This window comes from Pan troglodytes, chromosome 2 (assembly GCF_028858775.2).
Source record: "Pan troglodytes isolate AG18354 chromosome 2, NHGRI_mPanTro3-v2.0_pri, whole genome shotgun sequence".
NCBI classification, from domain to species: Eukaryota; Metazoa; Chordata; class Mammalia; order Primates; family Hominidae; genus Pan; species Pan troglodytes.
In genome coordinates this window covers 117196032-117219665 of record NC_086015.1, presented here as the reverse complement: position 1 = coordinate 117219665, position 23634 = coordinate 117196032, and the positions used below count along the sequence as shown (strand labels likewise).

Here is a 23634-nt window from a genome sequence, read left to right as displayed (position 1 = left end):
TCTGTAATCCTAAATGCAATAATACAAGAATATCAGTAGGAATATGAAATAATTGATTGAGCCTCAATTTTAAAAATCTTTTAAATTTTAACCCTTGTTACTACTGATAACCTTACATACGAACCCTATTTTCTTAGTAATTCAAGTATATAGAAAATAACATTTCTTTTGGCAACTGAGGATGCTTTAGTGTTTCAAGATAATCATTTGTTCTCACCGTACATATTGAAGGTTAAAGAAATTGAATTAAATATACATTGAACTTAGGGTGTGCCCTGAATGCTGTTTCTGAAATATTTCAGAAATGTCTGTGTTTTCCCCCATCCTTTGCCTTTTCCTTGAACTAAGAGAATTTATAATGTCTTGTTAACAGTAGTAATTATTTGGACTCCAAATCATTGAAGTTCTACTAAATTGAGTCATTCAAAAAGTATTTATTGAGCATCTGTTACACGTAATGTATAATTTATTGTCCAAACTGGCACACTTTTGAGAGTAAGGGAAGCGCAATATTTACTTTGACAAAGGCCTAAACCCAGACAGTTTCAGACCGCACTTGGTAAACCAAACTGTATACCAAACCAGCTATGTGGTAAAGACTGAACTTGTCAGTGGACATACAACAGTGAACAAGACAGACATGGTCCTTGTCTTCAAGGGATTTATAGTTAAGCAAGGAGAACAGAAATAGAACATAGAATTGTAACTGTAATGCATATTATAGAAATACAAAATGTTATAGAAAACTAAAAGAAAGAACCTGACTTCAGGTTTATTAATGGGAACCAGAGTGGGAATAAGAGGGTCACAACTTCCTGGCAGAAAGAATATTTGAAGACTTAATAAAAAAAAAAAAAAAAAGAACATTTAAGATGACAAGAATGAGAGGGTATATTAAGATGTGGGTAGAGAGGTGGGAAGGGTCTTGATTATGTGGTCCTTATAGAGACTTTTAGATTTTTATTCCAAGGGCAATGGGTATTAAGCAGGAAGCAAAAATAAGCAAGCATTTTTTTTTTAAAAAGATAACTTTGGCTGTAGTACTGTTCAGGGTTCGACAAACTGTTTCTCTAAAGGGCCATATAGTAAATATTTTAGGCTTTTTGGGCCATATGGTCTCTGTCACAACTACTCAACTCTGCTGTTGTAGTGTGAAAGGCAGCCATAGAAATACATAAACAAATGAGCATGGCTGTGTTCCAATAAAACTTTATTTATGGACACTGAAATTTGAATTTCATATAATTGCCACATGTCATGAAATATTATTCTTTTGATTTTTTTCAGCCATTTAAAAATGTAAAACTAGTCATTGTGTGCAGACCATACAAAAACAAAGCAGGACTGTGCTTGGCTCTGGTATAGAACACGGATGGGGGCTGGCACAAATGAAGAAAAAGAGCTGAGGAGTGGAGTGGGAAGGGCCTAAAACTTATCTTGAACTATGACTGCACAGTTCTTTACAAAGACCAAGAAAACATCAATTGTTTGTATTAAAGAATGGTGCTGCCATTCCCCTCTGGCCCCACAAATCCCAGATATTCAATGCTCTGTCTAGAGAATGGGAGCTAAACTCACAGACTGTGAACTAAGCTGAAGCGCAATAAATTATGTCACGAATGACTGTAGTGACAGAGTGACAGTTTAAACTCACGTCTAAACATGGATGACTTAAGTTTCGCCAGGTCAAATATTAGAAATAAACTCTCCTTTCTGGAGCAATGTACCAAAGTAGTTTTTTATTTTTGTTTTGTTTTGTTTTGTTTTGTTTTGAGATGGAGTCTCGCTCTGTCACCCAGGCTGGAGTGCAGTGGCACCATCTCAGCTCACTGCAACTTCCACCTCCCAGGTTCAAGCAATTCTCCTGCCTCAGCCTCCCGAATAGCTGGGACTACAAGTGCCTGTCACCACGCGCAGCTGATTTTTGTATTTTTAGTAGAGACAGGGTTTCAACATGTTGGCCAGGCTGGTCTCAAACTCCTAACCTCAGGTGGTCAGCCCACCTCAGACTCCCAAAGGGCTAGGATTACAGGCGTGAGCACTGCACCTGGCCCAAAGCAGTCTTATGAAGAGAAAAAGATGATTCTTTTAAAAACATTCTTTTTCAAAGGCAACATATTTGGCTCCAAGTCTTTCAGTCTTGTGGATTTATCTTACTGGAAAAATAAATAAAACAAATGCACACAAACATAATTTTACTATCATTTTATAGTACTTTAATGAAAAATCTACTTTCTAGATTAATTTGCTTTTTTAAAGGCCTTCTCATGCAAGAAGCAAGCAGAAGTAATACATACTTAGATTCCATAATTACATGCAACACAAATATAATATTCTGAACTTAATTTTTTTTTTTTGAGACAGTGTCTCACTCTATCAACCAGGCTGGAGTGCAGTGGCATGGTCACAGCTCACTGCAGCCTCAACCTCCTGGGCTCAAGTGATCCTCCTACCTCAGCCTTCTGTGTAGCTAGGACTATAGGCATGCACCACCACACCTAGCTAATTTTTTTTAACTTTTTTTTTTTTAGAAATGGGGTCTCTCTATGTTGCCCAGGCTGGTCTTGAACTGGTCTCAAGCAATCCTCCCACCTCAGCCTCCCAAAGTGCTGGGATTACAAGCATGAGTCACCATGCTTGGCCAAAAATATTTTTAATATATATCAAATGTATTATTCAAATTACTTATAAAGTTGTTTTAATAGAATTTTATAGTTACACTGTATATTTTATGAGGGTTTTTTATCTTTTTTTAAGAGTATTACACAAGATCAAGAAATTTAACCAATGTGGCTTTATGACTTTAAAAAACTAAAAAGGAACTGAGGCTTACAAAATTATAGATAATACCAAGACTATACCAAGCACCTAGCACTGTGCCTGGCACCTAATACTTCATAAATGGGAGTTGCTATCATTGTTATTATTGATATTTATATGTTAAAAATTGTTCTGGTTGAATTCTACAGTGCTTAAAATTCCATTTAGGATAGTTTTGAAACTGAGATCTCATCTTCAACTTTAAGTTCTGTATAGTAGTTTACACATAATATATGCTTAAACATTTTTGTCTTCTTGTGGAGCAGAAACAGACACCATTCTGTTTATTAAAATGAGAATATAGTGTCCACTTGAAATAGAGTTGCATATTCAACATTAAAGATAACCAAATGATCCAAAGATGTAAAAGGTATAACTACTGTGAAAATGGTGATCCCTCCGTGTGTATACATCAGAAACATAGATAATATCAGGATCTTTTCAAAGAAGGGTAAATTTTACTTCCAGCCAGTAAATGCAGCGTTTCTTGGCTATGGTGGGTGGCCTCCAGTATTCTGGAATTCCCTTTCTTCTTCTCAATTCAGAGAGTTTTCTTCTTCATTAAAGTGAAGAACTCAGTTTCTCCCTTGGCTCATCTGTAAACCTGAACTTTATCACTTCCTGGAGATATTTGTTTTTATAAGGACATATCCCAACTTACATGTGTGTGATAAGCACAAATGTGATTTTGGAAGAACATTCAATACAGTATATAACCAAGCATAGTCTGCGATGTCGCTGGTGCCTTGCTAGAATGAGAGAATGCACCTCATGGATTCTGAGCACTCAACAAGTTAGTATTTGGGGTGGGGTAGCCAGGTCCCTATGGCAACACTGGAGTTTTCAGCCAGTGCTAGAATAGAGCACCCCACGGTAATGACAATGAATCTGAAGGTGACCAGCCTGCAGTGGGTAAAGGAGGCTTCCTTGCCAAAGTGCAACCTAGAAGGGCAGCGTAGAGCTGAATTGAGAGCAGCACACAGCTATGCATTGCTCCACGCCCTTGTAGTAGACACCGTGCACTGCAGGACCTGCTGCCCATGGACCTGCCCTGTGAGCATCACCCAGGCCAGGAGCAAGGGCATGTGGCTCTGGTGAAGCAGGGCATCCAAACACCCACAGACACTCAGCAGGGGCTTGGACTTGGGGCTTCCAAGCTAGTCACTTCTATTCCCTTACCATGGGTCAGAGAGACTGGGCTTGGCAAGCCCCCTCACCCACACCGGCTTTTCTCCTCTGTCCCTTCCCCATCTCAGACTTGTAGGCTACTTCTCCAAGGGTCCCCACTCCAGCAAAGTGAAAGCATTTGAGTTGGGCACTGCTTAGGAGAGCCTGTCCTCAGCTGTTCAGTTCAAAAGGCCATTCAACATAAAGAGCTCTGGAGGCCAAAATGTGTCTGTCCACTTCAGAAAGGTGCTTAGCTGGGGAGTAGGGAGGAGAGGAGGCTAAGTTCCCACCTACCAGCTTCAAAGAAAGAAACTTTCTTGTCTGGGTGGAGGCTCACACCAGTAATCCCAGTAATTTGGGAGGCCGAGGCGGGCAGATCACCTGAGGTCGGGAGTTCGAGACCAGCCTGACCAACATGGAGAAACCCTGTCTCTACTAAAAATACAAAATTAGCCAGGCTCAGTGGCGCATGCCTGTAATCCCAGCTACTCGGGAGGCTGAGGCAGGAGAATCACTTGAACCTAGGAGACAGAGGTTGCAGTGAGCCGAGATCGCCATTGCACTCTAGCCTGGGCAACAAGAACAAAACTCCATCTCGAAAAAAAAAAAAAGAGGCTTTCTTATCTGCAGGAAATCTCTACTGTTCCCCTTAAACCATTTCTTTTAACAGCAGCTTTACTGTGCTATAATTCACATACCAGAAAATTCATCCCTCTAAGTGTACAATTCAGGCGGTTTTCACACATCCAAAGTTAAACAACCATCACCGCTAATTTCAGGACATGTTGTCAATCCAGAAAGATAACTGACTCCATCAGCTGTCACTTCTCATTACTCCCTCCTCCAGGCAATAACTTTACTATTTCTGTTTCTATGAACTTGCCTATTCTAAACATTTCATAAGAACAGAATCCTACAGTATGTGTTCTTTTGTGACTGGCGTCTTTCACTTAGCATTATGTTTTCAAGGCTCATCCATGTTGTAGCATGTATCACTACTTCACTACATTTTATTACTGAATGATATTCCACTGTGTGGATATACGTTTTTTTTTTAGAAGGAGTTTTGCTCTTACTGCCCAGGCTGGAGTGCAATAGCGCGATTTTGGCTCACTGCAACCTCTGCCTACCAGGTTCAAGTGATTCTCCTGCTTCAGCCTCCTGAGTAGCTGGGATTACAGGCATGTGCCACCGCGCCCAGCTAATTTGTATTTTTAGTATAGATGGGGTTTCTTCCATATTGGTCAGGCTGGTCTCGAACTCCCGACCTCAGGTGACCTGTCCGCCTCAGCCTCCCAAAGTCTGGGATTACAGGCATGAGCCACCACACCAGGTCATACATTTTATTTATACATTAATCACTTGATGGACATTTAGATTGTTTCCACTTTTTGGCTATTATGAATAATAAATGCTGCTATGAACGTTGGGGTACAAGTTTTTGCAAGAACAGATCTATGGTAAACATTTTGAGGAGCTGCCAAACTGTTTTTCAAAGTGGCTGCATCATTTTACAATCTTTCCAACAATGTACTTGAGGGATCCACTTTCTCCACATCCTCAACAGCATTTGTATTTTAAAAAAATTTTTTTCAGCTTTACTGAAGTATAATTAACAAATAGGAATGGTACATATTTAAGGTATACAACTTGATGTTTTGATATGCATATACATTGTGGTCGCCACAATCAGGTTAATTAACATATCCATTACCTCATGTAGTTATCATTTGCTTGCTTGCCTTCTTTCTTTTTTTGTACTGGTGAAAAAACTTAAGATCTACTCTATTAGCAAATTTCAAGTATACAACACAGTATTGTTAACTGTAGTCAGCATGGTGCACATTTGATCTCCAGTACTCATTCAACTTGCATAAATGAAACTTTGTATCCTTTAACCAACATCTCCCCATTTCTTCCTACCCCTGGCAACTACCACTTTACTCTCTGCTTTGAGTTCAACTTGTATAAATTCTACTTGATAATAGTATATAACCTTTTCATACGTTGCTGGATTTGATTTGCTAATATTTTGTTGAGGATTTTTGTGTCATTGTTCATAAGGGATACTGGTCCAGAGTTTTCTTGTGGTGATGTCTGGTTTTGGTATCAAGGTAATACTGTACTCATAGATCAAGTTGTGAAGTGTTCCCTCTATTTTTAGAATACTGGGTGAAGGATTGGTGTTAATTCTACTGTAAACAGTTGGTTCACCAATGAAGCCACCTGGGCCTGGGCTTTTCTTTGCGGTAGGTTCTTTATCATTAATTCAATCTCTTTTCTTGTTATAGGTCTATTCAAATTCTCTATTTCTACTTGAGTCAGTTTTTGTAGTTTGTGACTTTCTAAGTACTTATCCATTTCATTTAGGGTAAATAATTTGTTGGCATACAATTATTCATAATATTTCCTTACAATTTTCTTATTTTTATAAGGTTAAGTAGTATTGTCACCACTTTCAGTCCTAAATTTTACAATTTTAGTCTTCTTTTTTTCTTGGTTGATCTAGCTAAAGGTTTGTCAATTTTCCATTTTTTTTTTTTTTTTTGGAGACAGAGTCTCGCACTTTCACCCAGGCTGGAGTGCAGTGGAGCGATCTCGGCTCACTGCAAGCTCCGCCTCGCGGGTTCACGCCATTCTCCTGCCTCAGCCTCCTGAGTAGCTGGGACTACAGGTGCCCTGCCACCACGCCCGGCTAATTTTTTGTATTTTTAGTAGAGACGGGGTTTCACCATGTTAGCCAGGATGGTCTCGATCTCCTGACCTCGTGACCCACCCACCTCGGCCTCCCAAAGTGCTAGGATTACAGGCGTAAGCCACGGTGCCCGGCCTCATTTTTTATAAAGAAGCAACTTTTGGGCTGGGTGCGGTGGCTCACACCTGTAATCACAGCACTTTGGGAGGCCAAGGTGGGTGAAACACCAGAGGTCAGAAGTTAGAGGCCAGCCTGACCAATATGGTGAAACCCCACCTCTACTAAAAATACCAAAAATTAGCTGGGTGTGGTGGCAGGCGCCTGTAGTCCCAGCTACTTGGGAGGGTGAGGCAGGAGAATCGCTTGCACCTGTGAGACGGAGGTTGTCGTGAGCTGAGATTGCGCCACCACTGCACTCCAGCCTGGGCCACAGAGTGAGACTCCATCTCAAAAAAAAAAAAAAAAAAAAAGGCCAGGCGCAGTGGCTCGTGCCTGTAATCCCAGCACTTTGGGAGGCCAAGGCAGGCGGATCACGAGATCAGGAGATTGAGACCATCCTGGCCAACATGGTGAAACCCCATCTCTACTAAAAATACAAAAATTAGCTGGGCGTGGTGGCGCATGCCTATAATCCCAGCTACTCAGGAGGCTGAGGCAGGAGAATCCCTTGAACCAGGGAGTTGGAGGTTGCAGTGAGCCGAGATCAGGCCACAGCACTCTAGTCTGGTGACAGAGCAAGACTCCGTCTCAAAAAAAAAACAAAAACAAAACCAAACAAACAAAAAAAACAACTTTTGGTTCTGAATTGTCTATTTTTCTATTCTTTACTTCATTCATTTCTGTTATAATCTTTATTATTTCCTTGCTTCTTCTTGCTTTGCATTTAGTTTGCTGTCCTTTTTCTAATTTTTTTTTTCAAAGTTATAATGTGTGGTTTAAAAGAGAGGAAAGGAAAAAAGACACAAAGCTGGTTACAGGTCTGAGGGAGTCTAAGGAGAGAAAAATAGAAGGAGAGTAAAGAGGGGAAAAATTTAGGGAAAAATCCAGTGGCCCAAAATCCCAGTATCCCACCCACAGCCCAGCCCTTGGAGCAGGAGTGAAGAATTAGATCAGTTTTGTACAAGAGTTTTAAAAAACAATCGAATCACAACAAAGCTGACTTGGCTTCTCTTTGAGCCTCCTGGATCACCGTACGTCTGTCACTCTGGCCAGTCCTGCCTCTTCACAAACACTGATTCGGCTCCCCTAGGCTTCCACCTGTGTCCCAGTCTGGGGTTTCCATGGAATGTGAACATGAAGTTAAGAGTGAGGCTGCTTCAGAGCCCCCAGCCCATGTGTCCATCCAGACTCCAAGTGGAGTGTAGGGTTCCCAGGGCAGAGAGGGGTGGGAGGGGCAGACCCTGCCCAGGCAGTCCTCACATTGGACAGGGCATCAGATGGCATCCCAAGGGCTCGCCATCCCTTTCCCCTCCGCCCCCCCCACCCCAACCCAAGTGGAGGGGGAGTAGCTGTCACCAGAGCCGATGTTGGTGAAGGCTTCGGCTCAGCACGGAACGAACGTCAGCGGTGAACCTGAGGGCATCCAGCATCGGGAGCAGGTTGAGAAGGGCTGTGTCGCTGGGGTCACTGAACCAGGATTTGATGGGGATGGCATTGTCTGGATGGCTCCTGTAAGCCCCTGGGGAGTTATCCAGGATCACAATGCTGGAGAGGTCACTGTGGACCACAGAGAGGTCCTTGATGTAGCTGCTCAACTCCAAAGTGCAGTGCTGTCTGTAATATCTCCTCTTAAGGATGCTTCTGCTATTGTCCAGTTTACCTGCCACAGCAGAGCCATAGATCTCCATGCTTTCTGTAAACACCACCAGCTCGTACCACTGGCTCACCACTTCCAGGAAGAAATCCACATGGGGCCTCTTACGTACAAAAAACCGGACAGGATGTTTGTCTATTACCACCTTGAGGATTAAGTCAGGAGGCGTACCAGGCCGGACTGCGGCCTCAGGACCCCATCATGGTGGGAGTGAATAAGTGTCTCATCCAGATCCAGCACCAGGATCTTCCTCTTCACCTGGGCTAGCCGATTCCGGGACACAGGAGATAAGGGGAGGATATCATATCGAACAGTTTGGTACTGAATTACCGTGTGGATCTGCCCCCGCAAAAGGTAAATGAAGAAGCTCCAGAGCTTGGCAGCGAAGGCCACGAACGTGCGCAGCCCCAGCAGACACTGCGTCCGCACCATCCGGATGACCCCGGCACCGCCGGCCCCGGAGGCCCCCACGGCCCAGCTCCGCCAGCCCCCCGGGGGCAACCCCCGCCGTAGGGCGGGGGAACGGGGGCCCCAAGTGGCAGGAGAGAATGCAAAGAGGGGCACGGAGCGAGCGGCTCAGAAAGCCACCCCTGGCGAGGGGAAAGCCCAGCGGAATGGGGAGCTGGGGGACAGGCATGGGCAGCCCGCGGGGGCCCACATGGACTGGGAGTGGCACCGACGCCTTCGGGGAAGTTGCGGGCCGAGACAGGTCAGGCTAGGATGGGGTCCTCCGAGACCAGGAGGGAAGGGGAAGGATAATTGGGGGAGGGGGCAGCGGGGGAGGGGGCTAGGGAAAAGGGAGGAAGGGAAAAGGGAGGGGGAGGGGAAGGGGGGGAAGCGGAGAGTGGTCCGCTGCGCCTCTCTTTTTTTTTTTTTTTTTTCTTTTTTTTGAGACAGAGTCTCACTGTCGCCCAGGCTGGAGTGCAGTGGCGTGATCTCAGCTCGCTGCAAGCTCCGCCTCCCGGGTTCACGCCATTCTCCTGCCTCAGCCTCCCGAGTAGCTGGGACTACAGGTGCCCGCCACCACGCCCAGCTAATTTTTTGTATTTTTAGTAGAGACGGGGTTTCACCATAACACATGTTAGCCAGGATGGTCTCGATCTCCTGACCTCGTGATCCGCCCGCCTGCGCCTCCCAAAGTGCTGGGATTACATGTGTGAGCCACCGCGCCCGGCCTCTAATTTCTTAAGGCAGAAATATAGGTTATTGATTCACTATCATTCTTTTTTAATATAGATGTTTACAGTTATAAATGTCATTCTAAATACTGCTTTAGCTGCATCCCATAGGTTTTGGTATGTTTTGTTGTTGTTTTCATCTAACCCAAAGTATTTGCTAATTTCCCTCATGATTTCTTCTTTCACCCATTGGTTATTTACAAGTATTCTGTTTAATTTCCACTTTTTGTGAATTTTCCAAATGTCCTTCTGTTATTTATTTCTAATTTCATGCCATTGTGCTCAAGAACGTATTTAGTATTATTTTAGTACTGTTAAATGTACTGACATCTGTTTTTTGACCTAGCATATCGTCTATTCTGGAGAATGTTTCATGTGTACTTGAAAAGGATATATATATATTCTGCTACTGTTTGGTGGAGTGCATCATAGATGTCTTTTAGTTAGTCTATAGTGGTGTTCAAGTCTTATATTTCCTTGTTGGTCTTCTGTCTAGTTGTTCTATCTCTCATTGAAAGTTGGGTATTAGGCCGGGCGCGGTGGCTCACGCCTGTAATCCCAGCACTTTGGGAGGCCGAGGCGGGCGGATCACGAGGTCAGGAGATCGAGACCATCCTGGCTAACACGGTGAAACCCCGTCTCTACTAAAAAAATACAAAAAATTAGCCGGGCGTGGTAGCGGGCGCCTGTAGTCCCAGCTACTCGGGAGGCTGAGGCAGGAGAATGGCGTGAACCCGGGAGGCGGAGCTTGCAGTGAGCCGAGATCGCGCCACTGCACTCCAGCCTGGGCGACAGAGCGAGACTCCGTCTCAAAAAAAAAAAAAAAAAAAAAAAAGAAAGTTGGGTATTGAATTTTCCAACATTTTTTGCTAATTATATATTAAATAAATAGAGATGGGGTTTCGCCATGTTTCCCAGGCTGGCCCTGAACTCCTGGACTCAAGCTATCCGCCTGCCTCAAGTCTCCCAAAGTGCTGGGATTACAGGCATGAGCCACCACACGCAGCCCCAAGTTTTACTGTTGAATTGTCAGTTTCCCTTCAATTCTGCCAACTTTTGCTTGTATATTTTGGGCCTCTGTACGAGGTCTATATATGTTTATGATTGTTATGAATTCCAGATGAATTAAGCCTTTATTCTTCCTTGTCTCTAATAATTTTTGTCTTAAAGTCTATTTTGTCTGATATTACTACATTCACTTCTGTTCTGTTTTGGTTACTGTTTGCATGGTGTATCATATTTCTTCCTTTTACTTTCAATCTATTTGTGCCTTTGAATCTAATTTGTCTCTTATATACAGCATATAAGATGGATAGATGGATCATGGTTTTTTGTTTTTGTTTTTTTTTTTGAAACGGGATCTCACTCTGTCACCCAGGCTGGAGTGCTGTGGCACGATAATGGCTCACCGCAGCCTCGACATCCTGGGCTCAGGTGATCCTCCCACCTCAGCCTCCCAAGTAGCTGGGACTACAGGTAAGCGTCACCACACCCAGCTAATTTTTGTATTTTTTGTAGAGACAGGGTTTTGCTGTGTTACCCAGGGTGGTCTCAAACTCTTGGGCTCAAGCAATCCACTCACCTCAGACTCCCAAAGTGCTAAGATTACAGGTATGAGCCACTGTGCCTGGCTTGGTTCATGTATTTTTTCATTCTGCCTATCTCTGCCTTTTGGTTGCAGTGTTTAATCCACTTATGTTTAATGGCTATTTTGCTGTTTGTTTTCTATATGTCCTGTGTCATCTTTGTCCCTGTGTGCCACCATTACTGCCTTCCTATATGTTAAAAACATATTTTCTAGTGTATCATTTTAATTCCTTTGCTGCTTATTTTTTATTTTTATTTATTTTCTTGGTGATTATCCTGGAGATTATAATTAACATCTTAACTTGTAACTATAGATCTTGCTTTGATTGAAGTTTCTACTTAGAATTTCAATTATCTAGTCAAATTTACTTAAGAAAAATAAGGAGCTCTTCAATTCACAAATACGCTAGGAGGTTCTTATAATAAGCAACTGCCTCTGGTATGAACACTTACCTTATCTAATAATACATTCTGCCACAACCTAAAGATACTGAGGTAACTTCTATCCCTGGCACCAAAAGATGTGAAGAAAAACTGCAAAGAAAAATAACAGGAGATTTTTAGTGTCATGGAAAATAAAAGCAGATTATCTGTCATGAAGGTCTATGCGGACTTGCTTATGGTTAAAACAAACTAGTAGGTCAACACTGCCTACTTTGTATACTATTTTTATTTAACTTTTTGTTATAATAGAAGAAACACAGGTAGTTGCTATATGAACAAGGTGTCTTTACAAATTTTATCTTCCAATAAACACAATTTTGTCAGTATTTACTAGCAATGGGGACTTGAAATAGGTAGCTATTTATGTTTATCAGCTTAATTGTGGAAATCAATCTAAATAAAATTATGAAAAAATGAAACTTTATTTTATTCTGAACTTTGCGAAGAGATATGAATTGGCTGCCACTTGAGCCAAGTATACACAAAGGAATAAGAAAAAAATACATGTGGATTTCAGAGATAGATTTAAGGATCTTAATTTTTAATTATATCAGTTTTCATGGTCTTCTAAAAACTCCAGAAATACCTCTCTCTGCTAAAGTACCCATGCTAACACTGCACTTTCCTTTGAATGCTATAAGAGAAAAGTAGTATGTTTCAATCTATAATTCTACATTTTTATTTAATTGATTTTTGCAAAGTCATATTTTAAAATAGGCTTTTATAAGAAAATGCAACAAGACAGCACTAAATACAGTCTTCTCAGTGTTTTATCTCTTCCAGTTCCCTAGTTAATGACCTTTCATGGCTCAGCAGTTATCCTTAGGAAGGAGAAAGCTCAGTTCTATGCTGGATTAAGTTATTTTATTAAGTAAAATATCAAACAAATAATATTTTGGATGCTAATGATTTTCATAGAAAGACTTTAGAGTGCTATTTTCTAATTCATTAAACTGAAACTTTGCTATACATTATTCATAAAGCAAAACTTTTTACAAAGAAGATATATGCGGGATCTCTTCCAAATAGAATTATATATATAATATGTGATCTAACAATCAATACATGCTGTTCCCTATTCCCTTTTCTTAGGCCAAATTGTTTTGCCTAATCATAATAACCTTACAACCTTGTGTTCAGATATATAGATTTTTAAAATCTCCTAGTCTATCTCATTTTCACCACTGTGTTATGCTTGCTGATTCCCACTTCTTGTACTATATAGCTTAGTATTAACTTTATCCACTCTCACGCACAACCACCACATTCCCAACTCCTTAAAACGCCCAGCTTTCTGGATAATCTACATAAATTACTACCTTTCTTTTATTCCTTGCTAGATATCCAACTTCAAAAACATATTAATAAATCTTGATTTGGCTGGGCATGGTGGCTCATGCCTGTAATCCCAGCATTTCGGGAGGCCGAGGTGGGTGGATCACCTGAGGTCAGGAGCTCAAGGCCAGCCTGGCCAACATGGTGAAACCCGATCTCTACTAAAAATACAAAAATTAGCCTGGCATGGTGGTGGCATATGCCTGTAGTCCCAGCTTCTCGGGAGGCTGAGGCTGGAGAATCGCTTGAACCCGGGAGGCAGAGGTTGCAGCGAGCTAGGATCGCGCCACTGCATTCCAGCCTGGGCGACAGAGTGAGACTCCATCTCAGACAAAAATAATAAATAAATAAATTAAATTAAATACATCTTGATTCAATAATAGCCTTCTTATGAGTTTGGGAAGAGTTCTGGATAATGATAACTCTACGTCGCTGGGGCATAGAACATATTCTAGAACCCAAAACAACTAAAATTGCTATGATTAGCCTTCCTTTAGTCACAGAGTACATAAAAGGGGTGAATATTTAGTAGTACAGAATTTTTTACCATGACGATGAAAAAATGAAATCATTGAGTTAACATAGTGAGGAAGCTAAGACCAGGGTCTCTGCCATTAAATGAACTGGGTTCACATTCTTGTTCTATCACCTATTGTTAGTACTGTGAATTGGCTCACTTTTCTTTTCTTTAGTTTTCTCATCTGCAAAATGAGAATAATTATCATAGTGGATCTTTATAAGAATTACATATGAAAATATATGTAAAGAGCTTAAAGCAGTGTCTAGATAACAGTAAGTGTTCAGTAAATGCTGACTTACTGTCATTATTAAAATTTAAATGCTTGATCCTGAAATTCCAATACATATGTGAGAAACAGTCACACAGGAGCATAAGAGGGCATGGTCAGGCTGTTCACTGCAGCACTTTTTGTAATAATAAAATATTAGAAAGAAACTAATTATAAAGGAAATCACGGTATATCCATTCTATGAAATACCATACAGCATTTTTTAAAAAAGAGGTGGGTCTATCTACACGTGCAGACCTACAACTACAAGAGATAATGTTGTTGTTTTTTTAAAAAAAAGGAGAGCCGATGAACAACACATGTAAGATTACATTTACTTTTTTTAAAAAAGAGCAAAACTATACATTTATATATGCATGCCTCTATGTAAATACAAAGAAAGGAAGTCTGAAAAGATATATACCAAACTGATAGCATTTGCCTCTAGAAAGAAAATGGAATTGGGGATTATGGGTATGGAATGAAGATGTTAGTTCTGAAACTGTTTGATGATTTTGTTAAAAAAATGAAAAGGTATATTATGTATTAATTGTAAAACTAAGAATATTTAAGTCTTCCTCTTTCCTTCCTGAACAGTTCAGCCCTAAAGTTATTGGTGGAAAAGAGAAAAGTAGGCATCCACACTAGGAGTGTGGGAGGCAAGAGAGGCTAAAAAAGTAGCCTAAAGCAGAGTGTCAAAACCAGATAAGAATGAAGAGGTCAGCCAGGCGCGGTGGCTCATGCTGGTAATCCCGACACTTTGGGCGGCCAAGGCAGGCAGATTACCTGAGCTCAGGAGTTCAAGACCAGCCTGGCCAACATGGTGAAACCCCGTCTCTACTAAAAATACAAAAATTAGCTGGGCATGGTGGCGGGCACCTGTAATCTGAGCTACTTGGGAGGCTGAGGCAGGAGAATTGCTTGAACCTGGGAGGTGGAGGTTGCAGTGAGCCGAGATCATGCCATTGCACTCCAGCCTGGTTGACAAGAGTGAAACTCTGCCTCAAAAAAAAAAAAAAAAAAAAAAGGAAGAGGTCATCCCGTGTGGAGTGTCAGAGCCCAAATGAGTAACAGCCTCCACATATGGGGATGACATGGAGAACTGTATTAGAACAAGAATGGGGTGAAAAAAGTATGGAGGAGGAGCACGAGTCAGAGCTCAAGGAGGGTGACCACATAAAGAGGTAGCTTTGTGTGTGGTGTCAAGTGTCAAAGACCAAACATGGTGAAGAGTGGCCACAAATGAGCACGCCCTACAATGACATGTCAGAACCAGAGCAGGTGAGGGTGGCATAGTGTTACAGAGCTTATGAAGGTGGTCTTGTGCTGGAGTATCAGAGCCTGAGCAGGGTGGGGACAGCAACCACACATAGTGACAAACTGGCACAAGCAGGGAACAGAGGGTGTCCCTGTAGAGGGCAATCTGGCAGAGGGTAAAGCAACTTGGCATGGAGTATCAGCCTAAGCAGGATAGAGTCGGTTTGTTTGTTTTTTGTTTTTTTTTTTTGAGACGGAGTCTCACTCTGTCACCCAGGCTGGAGTGCAGCGGCGCGGTCTTGACTCACTGCAACCTCCACCCCCCGGGTTCAAGCGATTCTTCTGCCTCCGCCTCCTGAATAGCTGGGATTACAAGTGTGCACCACCATGCCCAGCTAATTTTTGTATTTTTAGTAGAGACGGGGTTTCACCATTTTGGCCAGGCTGGTCTCGAACTCCTGACTGCGTGATCCACCCTCCTCAGCCTCCCAAAGTGCTGGGATTACAGGTGTGAGCAACTGCACCCGGCTGAGAATTTTTACATGATAAGAGCCTCTGTGTCATGGTGTGATGGGCAGCAACCTGATTCTAAGTGTCAGAAACCAACTCAGGCAATGAGGCATCCATGTGGGAGAGGGGTGGCAGTGGAGATGAAGATTGGTTATACAAAGGCCCAGTGGTTAAATAAGTAACTATATTAAGGATAATGGGATCCTGATTTCTCACAGCCAGGGAAGGGAGTTACAAATATGGAAAGGAAGAAAACAAAAATAAACTCAGTGGTGTTAGATGGGACTTGGAGGTCCTGATGTGAATTTATAAATCACGTGATTACATAAATCACGCCTGTAATTTATGTTTTAGATGGATGGATGGATAGATGGATAAACAGATGTATAAGTGAGTGTATATATGTGTATGCATTATGCATATGTGTGTGTGATTATATACATTTAATGTACACCATTATTATACCCCCTTAAAGGGTTTGAAAACAGTGATGCCCCTCCCCCAACCCCATAGCAATGAACACACTGGCTTCTTTCAGTTTCCCCTAAAAGAAACTAGGACACCTTGGAGAAATGGTTGATCCCAGGGCTGGGGGAGGGAAAGCCTGAAACATCTTGGGCCAGAAAAATAGGTAAATGCTCAAACACACTGAGAATACTCAAAAGGATACTGGAGCCAGCTTGAAGGGGCTCCCACTGACCAAATTTGGGACAATGTGAGCATCAAAATAAATAATGATAGTAATGGCTTATAATTCATTGAATAAGATAAGAAATCACCAGTTCATACTGACATAAGTAAATGAATGAATAAATTCAAAGTATGGTAAGAATGGTATATCTGCATAGTTTCAAAATACCTTTCCCCAGGCTGGGCGCGGTGGCTCACACCTGTAATCCCAGCACTTTGGGAGGCCAAGGTGAGCGGATCGCCTGAGGTCAGGAGTTCAAGACCAGCCTGACCAAAATAGTGAAACCCCATCTCTACTAAAAATACAAAAAGATAAGCTGGGCATGGTGGTGTATGCCTGTAATCCCAGCTACTTGGGAGGCTGAGGCAGGGGAATCGCTTGAACCCAGGAGGCGGAGGTTGCAGTAAGCGAAGATCACACCATTGCACTTGAGCCTGGGCAATAAAAACAAAACTTCGTCTCTAAAAAAAAAAAAAAACCTTTCCCCAAAATACTTATTACTACAAAGGAAAATAGATTATACTAAAGTCTGCAGACACCACCTTAATCGAATGTTCAAAGTAAATATCACCAGTAATGGTAGAAGTTAAAAGCATGTGCCATCTGATAGGATGTAGTGGTGAGAGCAGAGCATCATTTCCATGTATTTCTTCCAAAATTACACAACCTAAATTTAATCACATGAGAACATCAGACAAACACAAATTGAGAGATATCCTACAAAATAACTGACCTGTAAACTTTAAAAGTATCAAGGACATAAAAGTCAAGAAAAGACTAAGGAGCTCTTCCAGGAAATTAAAGAGCATGATAACTAAATGTAATGTGTAATCCTGAACTGAGTCTGTTTGCTATAAAGGATATTATTGGGATAGTTATGGAAATTGAATGGGATCTAAGAACTGAATGGCAGTAACAGATCAGTGTTAATTTTTCGATGTTGAATTATATTGTGGTTATATAGAAAAATGTCTTTGTTGGAAGTACATGCCAGAATATCTAAGGTGATGGAGGATCAAGGTGAGAATTTATTCTCAATTAGTGCAGGAGCAAAAGCTCTTTGTACTGCATTTGCAAGTGTTCTATAGGGATAAGACTGTTTAAAAATAAAAATAGCCAGGCTCAGTGGTGCACACCAGAAGTCCCAGCTACTTGGGAAGCTAAAGTTGGAGGATCGCATGACCCCAAATGCTCGAGGCTGGCCTGTGCAACATGGCAAGACCCTGTCTCTAAAAAAAGAGTAAGATAAAATTTCAAGTGAATTTAGAAGAATCTCCACAAGATTAAAAAGTACAATTACAAAGATTTAATATCATGGTACTAACTCTCTCTCCCCTCCTCCCCCAAAACTCTCCCTGTCTCTTTTTCTCCCTCCCTACCCCTCCTCTTTTTTTCTCTTTCCTTTTTTTTTCTTTCTTTCCTTCCTCTCCTTCTTTATTCTTTTTCTTTCTCATCACTACACCTCTAATGTCTCTCACACAGGGCCCTAACCAATTTTCCAGGTGGTTAAGAAATATTCTTGATATATCCCCACTAAGAAATGGCAGACATTGTAGGTGAATAATAAAAATTATGTCAATTAAAGATAATTGCCATTTTTTAAAAAAAGAATACAGTGGTTAGTGTTTATGTGTATGCTATCCAAATCTCTGTTCACCAGGAGCATTTTTTATTAGTTGCTATTGTGCAGTTACTACTGACTGAAAAATACTCATGAGATTATTAGAGTATTTAGAAATAAGGACATTGTGCTAATGTTACCCTGCCTAGAAATGAAAAATATGAGTGAAAGTTATCTGTAAACTATAAAGTACAAAAAAGTCAGCAGTCATTTAAAGTTAACCACTAATATAACTGCATACAGAATTCTAGTATTAAACATATGTGTATCAGATATTCCTAACTCCAGGAAGAACTGCCTAATTTCCCAACATTGATGATGAGTATGAGGCAGATTTTCTTCACATTATGTAATATAACAAAGATAGAAAAGTTTTTCACCTTTTCACTTTCTGTAACTATCTGGATAGCATTTGGGATGAGTCGAGCAGTTTTCTCCTTGGTCATGAAGGTTATATTCTTTAAAGCAATAGAAATCTAAACACAGAAAAAAATTTTTTAATGTATTTTTCAGAAATATACACAATACAAAATGCCAAGTATCCCATCAATCTAATCCAGAATATTCAACTTCACAGTTGAATATTCTTCAGGTTTTTCGACCTGAAGGAGTTAATAAGTACACACTTGTATTCTCTGAGAAAAACAGGGTAAGCAGTTTGCCCTGCAGTATTCTCCCCCAACAACTCCTCTATCTAACATTAGTATAAAGTTTGAAAAGACATGTGGGTGTTCATGCTCCACATTAACACACAAACAAAAATCAGACAGTCTGTCACTTAAGACATGGTTTTGGCAGCCATTAAGATATATGTTCAAGCTTTTTTTCAATTAAAATATCTTTCTCTAACTATACTGGAGCTCAATGTATTAAATCAGAAAAATATATTATACACTTATATATACCACACATGTTTGTATTTACATGCACACTAGTTTAGATGCGCAAATATATATAAATTTACTTTGGAATCATCTAAAGTAGAGTTTTTGGAAGAACTGTATGTATCTCTATGCAATTATTTGTATCAACAAATCAAATGCAAAATGTCTTACTGTAGTTTCCCATCTGAAGATGTTGCTATAGAAACATAGCCAGTTTTCTGAAAGGTATAGTCGTCCCTGAAGCAAAATGTCCCTCTGAAGAGCACAAGCATAATCTATATAAACAAAAATAAGATACAGCTTATTCACGAAAATCTGAGAAATTAATAGACCTTATACTATATTTCAACAGATGGAAAGTCATCACTTTTTGTTCATTAGTTCATTCATTCATTCCTTCATCTACTTTGGACACCATATGTCAGATATTTTGCTGTGTACTAGGATTAGCAGAAATGGCTCTTGCCTTCATGGAACACAATGTAAGGGAAGGCAGAAAATAAACAAATATAAAAATAAATATGATAATGACCCAAGTGTAGAGAAAGCTATGAGAGCATAGGCAGGTATGAGGAGGGCAGGGCAGAGAGTGTGCATCAGGAAGGATTCTCCTAAAAAAAACTGATCTTTAACGTGAAAAGATCAATAAAGGGTCAGAAGGATCATAAGGGAACAGCACATGCAAAGGCCTTTTGGTAGAAAGAAACAGCACATTTGAGGAACTATTAGATCTTTGGGCTGGAGAAGCTGGAGAAGCTACATCATGTAAAGTCTCACAAGCCATAGTAGACTGTGGTTGTCATGAGATGCCACCGATGACCTTTAAGTGGAAGGAACAGGAACAGATGTATATATTTAAAGATTACTTTATTCACATTGTGAGAATGAATTATGATAAATCAGTTGGAAGTCCAGAGAAAAGTTGATGGTGACTCAGACCAGAAGGTGACCATAGTAAGAGACAGAGTAGTTAGATTAAGACATATTTAGGAGGTAGTACTGATGGTGAATTGGTGATTGATTAGATGTTAGACAAAAGTAAAGAGGGGTCAAAGATGACTCAGAAAATTGTATACATTTTAAGTCAGTTTCAAAGTTGTTTCTCTCAGCTGGGCTGGGCACAGTGGCTCACGCCTGTAATCTCAACACTTTGGGAGGCCGAGGCCAGCGGATCACTTGAATTCTGAAGTTCGAGACCAACCTGGCCAACATGGGGAAACCCTGTTTCTACTAAAAATACAAAAATTAGCCGTGGTGGCGGGCACCTGTAATCCCAGCTACTTGGGAGGCTGAGGCAGGAGAATCTCTTGAACCTGGAAGGTGATGGTTGCACTGAGCCGAGATCGTGCCACTCCACTCCAGGAAGCGAGACTCCGTCTCCAAAAAAAAAAAAAGTTGATTCTCTCCACCTCACCACTAAAATCCAGCAAAATCAAGTCTGCCTGCCAAACAAGTTAATACCATACCTTTAAGGTTAAGATCTGGCTCTGTGGAGAATGTAAACTGTACTGCTAAATTATTAGTAATATAAGATACAAAGGGCAGCTATGAGGAGATTTAGCTTAACTGCTAAATTTTAAAACTCTATAAACTAATTAGCAATTTTAGGTAGATGTTGAATAAATCTCAAAATGTTTCCACTTAGTCATGTTAAATGTCTAAGCAAATACTAAAAATTGAGCAAAGTAATTCAGTCTTTCACAATGCTTCCATCAGCAAAACAAAAGTGAGGTGCCACCAAACAGAATTTTCTTGTAAATAATTAAGCAGGTTAGGTTACCCATTAACTAGTATTCATCACTAAAACAGAGATTGGGCTAAAGGTCACCTTGAAATATCCTGAAATTTTTTTCCAAACCACCAAACCATTTTATCAATTCAATGTTTCTCAAACTTCAGATCAGAAATACCTGGCTGACTTACTAAAACACATATTGCGGCCGAGTGTGGTGGCTCACACCTGCAATCCCAGTACTTTGGGAGGCCAAGGCGGGCAGATCACCCGAGGTCAGGAGTTTGAGACCAGCCTGGCCAACATGGTGAAACCTCATCTCTACTAAAAATACAAAAATTAGCCAGGTATGGTGGCGGGCACCTGTAATTCCAGCTACTCGGGAGGCCGAGGCATGAGAATCACTTGAACGCGGGAGGCAGAGGTTACAGTGAGCTGAGATCATGCCATTGCACTCCAGCCTGGGCAACAGAGTGAGAGTCTGTCTCCAAAAAATAAAATAAAATAAAAAACACATAGTGCTAGGCCTCTGCCCCAAGGTTTCTGATTAAATAGTTCTGGGTTGCGTCTGTGTGTCTAACAAGCTCTCAGGTACTGACAGTGTTGCTAGTCTGTGGACCACACTTTGAGAACCACTGTATTATTTTACATTAACTATGTTCAAAGGCATAGTAACTACTTAGATTATTTAACGAAGACTATTTGATATATATCAGCAGACTTTTTTGAGTGTTTTTTGTTGTTGCTGTTGTTGTTGTTGTTGTTTTGAAACAGGGTCTCACTCTGTCGCCCAGGCTAGAGTGCAATGGCGCGATCTCAACTCACTGCAACCTCCGCCTTCTGGGTTCAAGCGATTCTCATGTCTCAGTCTACCGAGTAGCTGGGACTAAAAGCGTGCGCCACCACACCTGGCTAATTTTTTTTTTTTTTTTTTTTTTTGAGATGGAGTCTTGCTCTGTCGCCCAGGCTGGAGTGCAGTGGCGTGATCTCGGCTCACTGCAAGCTCCGCCACCCAGGTTCACGCCATTCTCCTGCCTCAGCCTCCCGAGTAGCTGGGACTATAGGCGCTGGCCACCATGCCTGGCTAATTTTTTTTTTTTTTTTTTTTTTTTTTTTGTATTTTTAGTAGACACAGGGTTTCACTGTGTTGCCCAGGCTGGTCTTGAACTCCTGGCCTCAAGCGATCTGCCTGCCTCGGCCTCTCAAAGTGCTGGGATTACAGGTGTGAGCCACCATGCCCAGCGTCAGTGGTTTTTAAAAACGGACTCCCTAAAATGGATATGTTTTATTGTAATAAATTTATACTTCAATACAATTGATTTTTTTTTAATGGCTTCTTGGCTGGGTGCAGTGGCTCAGGCTTGTAATCCCAGCACTCTGGGAGGCCAAGGCAGGAAGATCACTTGAGATCAGGAGTTCAAGACCAGCCTGGCCAACATGGAGAAACCTCATCTCTACTAAAAATACAAAAATTAACCAGACGTGGTGGTGCGTGCCTGTAATCCCAGCTACTCGGGAGGCTGAGACACGAGAATCACTTGAACCTGGGAGGTGGAGGTTGCAGTGAGCCGAGATCACACCGCTGCACTCCAGCCTGGGCGACAGGGCGAGACTCTATCTCAAAAAAAAAAAAAAAAAAAAAAAAAGAAGTATGAAAAAAAAGAATGAAGTGGATTCATAGTAGTGCAAATAGCAAATAAAAAAGAGATCTAAGCAAGATTCAAAACAATAATCACAGTCTGTTCCCATTTAAGTTTTTTTCTATATATATAATCCTAAATACATATAGAAATTTTCTGAAATTATACCTAAGAAATTACTAACAGTGGTTATCTCCCAGGAAGAACATTGAAGTGGTCTTGGTTGTAAGGATCACTCACTTTTCACTTTTCACTTTATGTCCTTATGTAGCATTTGCAAATTTTATCATGGGACTGTATTACTTCCAATAAACAATGTTTTTAAAAATTGCTTTAATTCATTATGATATTTATTGAGCTGAACTGTCTAGAAATTCATCGAGTTCTAGACACTGAATTAAACATTTCCTAATAGTACCAAAAATCTAAGAAATTCATATAAATAAATGTTTTTGTTTTTGTTTGAGACAAAGTCTTGTTCTGTCACCCAGGCTGGAGTGCAAGTGCACTGGCGTGATCTCTCCTTACTGCAACCTCCACCTCCTGGGCTCAAGCAATCCTCCCACCTCAGCTTCCTAAGTAGCTGGGACTACAGGTGCGTGCCACCATGTCCATCTGATTTTTTTTGCTGTTATTGTTGGTTGTTTTTTTTTTTTTTTTTTTTTTTTTTGAGACACAGTCTCACTCTGTTGCCCAGGCTGGAGTGCAGTGGCACAATCTTGGCTGACTGCAAGCTCCGCCTCCCAGGTTCACACCATTCTCCTGCCTCAACCTCCCAAGTAGCTGGGACTACAGGCATCCACCACCACACCTGGCTAATTTTTTGTATTTTTTGTAGAAACGGGGTTTCACCCTGTTAACCAGGATCTCCTGACCTCATGATCCGCCCGCCTCGGCCTCCCAAAGTGCTGTAGAGACAAGGTCTCACTACGTTGTCCAGGATGATCTCGAACTCCTGGGCTCAAGCAAGCCACCCGCCTCAGCCTCCCAAAGTGTTGGGATTACAGGCATGAGCCACCACACCCAACCTAAATAAATGTTTTCAATTAAATATATACTAAAACTAAAACTTAGCTCTGTAGTTTTATTGTCATGAGTATGTATTAAGCTTATAGTAAAAAATAAAGCACTTTTAAAAGAAAAATGATTAAATTTTTCCTCTTAAAGCCTACTTCAAAAAAAAAATCCATGTGAACAATTACACAAATAATGATTTAGCCCTAGAACATTTGTGAAGTTTCTCTATGAGTACATCTGTTAGAAAGTGTATTTTTCTGGAGGTAGTTAATATATATTGAACATCAAGTTTAAATTTTCCCTCCAATTTGATGCACCAAAATCATTGTGAGAAATCATTTCTTTTTAGTTATATTTTCTTAGTACTTAATATTCCTGTGTGTGTGTGTGTGTGTGTGTGTGTGTGTGTGTGTGTCTTTTATTTATTTATTTATTTGTTGAGCCAAGGTCTCGCT

General features: G+C 40.9%; 2 protein-coding genes across 6 annotated transcripts in view; both read right to left on the bottom strand.

The window, feature by feature from the left end:
• Positions 1-23634, bottom strand: part of GRAMD1C (GRAM domain containing 1C) — a 118528-nt gene that overhangs the window by 52980 nt on the left and 41914 nt on the right. For all 5 annotated transcript variants that reach the window (XM_063805156.1, NM_001280062.1, XM_009445963.5 and 2 more), the window contains 3 exon segments: positions 18962-19065; positions 18287-18382; positions 11714-11794 (listed from right to left, as the gene is read on the bottom strand). In XM_063805156.1, the coding sequence (XP_063661226.1) occupies positions 11714-11794; positions 18287-18382; positions 18962-19065 (281 nt within the window).
• LOC744105 (CTD nuclear envelope phosphatase 1-like) lies at positions 7491-8959 on the bottom strand. Its single transcript, XM_054680912.2, is given in 2 exon segments — positions 7491-8678; positions 8681-8959. Coding segments are annotated over 2 exon segments (732 nt in total). The 5' UTR covers positions 8928-8959; the 3' UTR covers positions 7491-8193.